The sequence below is a fragment of the Platalea leucorodia genome (assembly GCF_965183815.1).
Source record: "Platalea leucorodia genome assembly, contig: HAP1_HAP1_SCAFFOLD_728, whole genome shotgun sequence".
In the NCBI taxonomy this organism is placed as follows: domain Eukaryota; kingdom Metazoa; phylum Chordata; class Aves; order Pelecaniformes; family Threskiornithidae; genus Platalea; species Platalea leucorodia.
In genome coordinates, this window is record NW_028120923.1 from 6,114 (window position 1) to 10,158 (window position 4,045).

Consider the following 4,045-nt stretch of genomic DNA (forward strand, 5'->3'; position numbering starts at 1 on the left):
CTTCCCCTGGAGTCCCAGGGACAAATCAAGGGAGACCAGAGGGGGCAGAGAAATTGCCACCTTGGGCTGGTCCTCTGCTGCTGAGCTGGGCCAGGCTCCTGGGACACAGGGAGCTCATGGGAAACAGCTCTGCCCAGGAGCAGCAGCTCTGCAAAGCGCAGCAGGGCTGAGGGCACTGCCTGCAGGCACCAAGGGGAGAGGAGCAGGGCAGGGAGAGCTTAAAGGCAGTCTGGGGTGTAAGGGAAGTTGAGAGCTCACTGGGGGAGAAATCTTCACAGCCCTCTACGTGGTAAGTATCTGCATGAAGGGCAATGTACCTGCAGCTGGTGGAAAGATCTCCAAAAGCTGGTGCATCCCACAGTCAGGAGGACTGCCCCAGTTTCTCTAGTGTAGAGGAGAAGGACGTGCTGCACAGCAGGGCTTCCCTGCTGCGCCCTCAGAGGGACAGGGCATCACAGCTGCCTTCTCCCAGGGACAGCTGCAGGGGGTGAATGTTTGTGTGCAGCCAGGGGTGCAGCAGACACACAGAAGGTCAAGGCAGAGTTTGCCATAAAGGGATTTCCTGAGCCTGTGTTTTCAGTTCCCTACTCTGAGGGCAGGGAACAGGAGCAGGGGTGGGGCTGGGGAAGAGAAAGAGAAATAGAAAAGGACCTGTCAAGTTTGGACAAGTCATTGAGACTCCTGAGCTGTAACTTGGAGTGGCCAGTAGGTCATCTAACAGCCTCCTAAAGTGCCTTCAGCCCCTCCGCTGCCTAGGGGCAGCACCAGCATCACCTCTGCTGCACCATCAGGGCTGTTCTGACCTGCCCTTCTGAACCTCCCAACAGGAACATGTGCCCAGCCAGTGCCCTGCAAACAGGCAGGTTTCTGTAGGGCCAAGGGGAGTGCGCAGAGGTTGGCATGGGGTCTGTGAGCGCTGACAGGGAAAAGACATGGCACAGGGAATCACTTCCCAGGAGGAAAATCTCCAGGCAGCAGGGTTACGATCAGGGAATGAGAGGAAACTTACTTAAAAGAGCAATGTTGTGGGAGGGAGAATTCAGAAACCTCCGTATCATCCCCTCCAATGCAGACCCCTGCCTCTGAGCAAGCCCCCTTGCCTCCTCTCCCACCCACCAAAGCCTCTGCCCTCAGGGCTGGGGGCTCCAAGCCATGAACCACCTCCTCTGCAGCCAGAGCTCCAGCAGAGCCGTGGTGCAGCTCTCCAGCCATGGGCCCAGTTCCCTCTGCAGAGCACAGGGGCTGAGAGCAGCTGCCCAGCAATGTTGGGGTCTGGGAGGTGGCGTGCACAGCTGGGGAAGGGTAACGCTCTCTGAGTGCCCGACTGCCTCTGCCCTGGCCTCTCTCAGCCAGAACCTCCCTGTATTTTTCCTTCTTTCTCCGCTTGTCTATGTGATTGCTCTTGTTATCCTGGTCTTGCTGTCACGCTCTCTGGGGGTGGCAGTTTCAGCTGCAGACTCACACACTAATCCTGTGGGGCCTTTTGTGCAGGTGTGTCCCTGGGAACAAGTGTCCCAGCCTTCCTCTCATCTGTGAGGCTGTGGACAATGCAGGCTGTGGGGCTGGGGCATGAACTGGTTTGCCCTTAGTGAGATACCATCATGAAAAAACTGAGGCATCTCCTCGAGGTATCCTTCCAAGCTGTGAGCTGCCCTCCAGAATGCAAATCTGTCCCATAGCATCTTTGTGTTACCTGGAAGCCCCGTGGAGAAGCACAGAGATGCAATGGCCAAGGAAATGCTCTTGGGTTGGTGAAATGAGCCCTGTGTGTCCTTGGCTGGAAGTGGGCTGCTGAGGCCTTGAGAAAGGGTGGGACATTTAGTGGTCTGCACTGGATCCCTCTGCTCTCAGCAGTGTCTGCTGGCTTTTCACAGGAACACAGCAGTGTGATCGCCCTCAATCTCAGAAAGGTGCAAGGCCAGGGCCTCTCGGACTGAGGGACAGACCAGCTCCCCTCACTCTGCTCTAATCTCAAGGCAATCCTCTTGCCTTGCAGGATTCGCTCTGTTCTCCCTGAGTGCAACAGAAACATTGAGGGTTTCTGACATCCCAAAACAATCCTCAAGCAAGAGGGGGGAAATTCTTTTTAAAAAAACCTTTCAGTCTGCCTTCTGCATTCCTCATTCCTTAGCACCGGGAGTGCAGATGCTGACAAGCCCTTCTGCATTAGGGATGGTTTCATCTGACAAAGCTGAATACTAGGATTGGGCCGTGCTTCCACCATTCCCATGAACGCACTGCTGCAGAGCAGGGCTGACACCTCAGCAGCCAGAGGGCAGAGGCCCAGCTCCTCACGGCACATTCAACCAGCGCAAAGCACAGCTTCAGCCATGGAGCTGAAGGAAGGTCTCCTAGAAAAGGAAAATGTGTGTGTGTTTATGCGTGTTTGTGTCCAGCAAGGGGAGGGTCTGTAGGAAATGGCTTTTAGTTTTGCTCAGAAAAGTCTCCCCTAACTTGTCAATGACTTTTCCTCCTTGCACAGGTCCCCGTGCCCAGAGGCAGCAAATGTCCAGTGCCAGCTCCATCACCGAGTTCCTCCTCCTGGCATTCACGGACACACGGGAGCTGCAGCTCCTGCACTTCTGGCTCTTCCTGGCCATCTACCTGGCTGCCCTCCTGGGCAACGGCCTCATCATCACCGCCATAGCCTGCGACCGCCATCTCCACACCCCGATGTATTTCTTCCTCCTCAACCTCGCCCTCCTTGACCTGGGCTCCATTTCCACCACTGTGCCCAAAGCCATGGTCAATTCCCTGTGGGACACCAGGGCCATCTCCTACCAGGGATGTGCTGCACAGGTCTTTCTGTTTGTCTTTTTGATGGCAGCAGAGTTTTCTATTCTCACCATCATGTCCTACAACCGCTACGTTGCCATCTGCAAACCCCTGTACTATGGGACCCTCCTGGGCAGCAGAGCTTGTGTCCACATGGCAGCAGCTGCCTGGGTCAGTGCGTGTTTCTATGCTGTGCTGCACACGGCCAATACATTTTCACTCCCAGTCTGCCAAGGCAATGCTGTGGACCAGTTCTTCTGTGAAATCCCCCACATCCTCAAGCTCTCCTGCTCAGATGCCTACCTCAGGGCAGTCTGGGTTATCATGGTTAGTCTCTCTGTGGAATTTGGGTGTTTTGTTTTCATTGTGGTGTCCTATGTGCAGATCTTCAGGGCTGTGCTGAAGAGCCCTTCTGAGCAGGGACAGCACAAAGCCTTTTCCACATGCCTCCCTCACCTGGCCGTGGTCTCCCTGTTTATCAGCACTGCCATGTTTGCCTACCTGAAGCCTCCCTCCATCTCCTCCCCATCGCTGGATCTGGTGGTGGCAGCTCTCTACTCAGTGGTGCCTCCAGCAGTGAACCCCCTCATCTACAGCATGAGGAACCAGGAGGTTAAAGACACATTGAAGCAGCTGATTCAATCAGCTCTTTTCACCAGCATTAACCTGCTCGTGTCTCTTCAGAAGTGATTTCAAATTCATCTCCGGAACTTCCTGTGTTTTGGGCAACTGATCTGTGATAACCGCGTCTGTCCATGCCTGCATGCACTCCACTCCACCAGAGGCCTGAACCCAGCCTGTCTGACCCAGAGGCCTGTTCACATGTGGCTGGCACAATGGTACAGCTTGCCTCCCATGTCACATCTCTGGAATAAAAGGGGATTTCCTCAGTGCTGGTGCCTGGAGGTTGGGCTCTTCTGCCAAAGCTGAGGTCAGGCTGAACAAATTGCCCCCACAGTGCCATGCTGCTTTGCTTGGCTTCTCCATGGGATGGGGAGAGGAGGGCATGGGGCAATGTGTTAGAGAATGGGCCTGGGCTGAGCCTTCACCTGTGGGTGCCCAGTTCCTCTGGAGATGGTGAATGATTAACAGGGATCTGCCTGGGACATCACCCCATGGGTTTCAGGCACCACAGCCCACTCGCTCTGCAGAGCAGTACCAACAGCTTGGGGCCCTGTGGAGAGCACAGGGAGGGGGTAGGAGCGGCACGTCAGGCCAGCATGGACAAACTTCCCTGGTGAAAGGCTCTCTGGGGGCAGGGACATGCCTG

At 55.5% G+C, this 4,045-nt stretch overlaps 1 protein-coding gene across 1 annotated transcript; it reads left to right on the top strand.

Annotated features, from left to right (window-relative positions):
- Nucleotides 1-2,505: 2,505 nt before the first annotated feature.
- Nucleotides 2,506-3,465, top strand: LOC309604387 (olfactory receptor 14C36-like; the record flags this gene model as incomplete). The annotated part of the gene is made up of 1 exon (XM_082339333.1): nucleotides 2,506-3,465. The coding sequence occupies one exon, from the start codon at nucleotides 2,506-2,508 to the stop codon at nucleotides 3,463-3,465; it is 960 nt and encodes a 319-aa protein (XP_082195459.1).
- Between the last annotated feature and the right edge of the window lie 580 nt (nucleotides 3,466-4,045).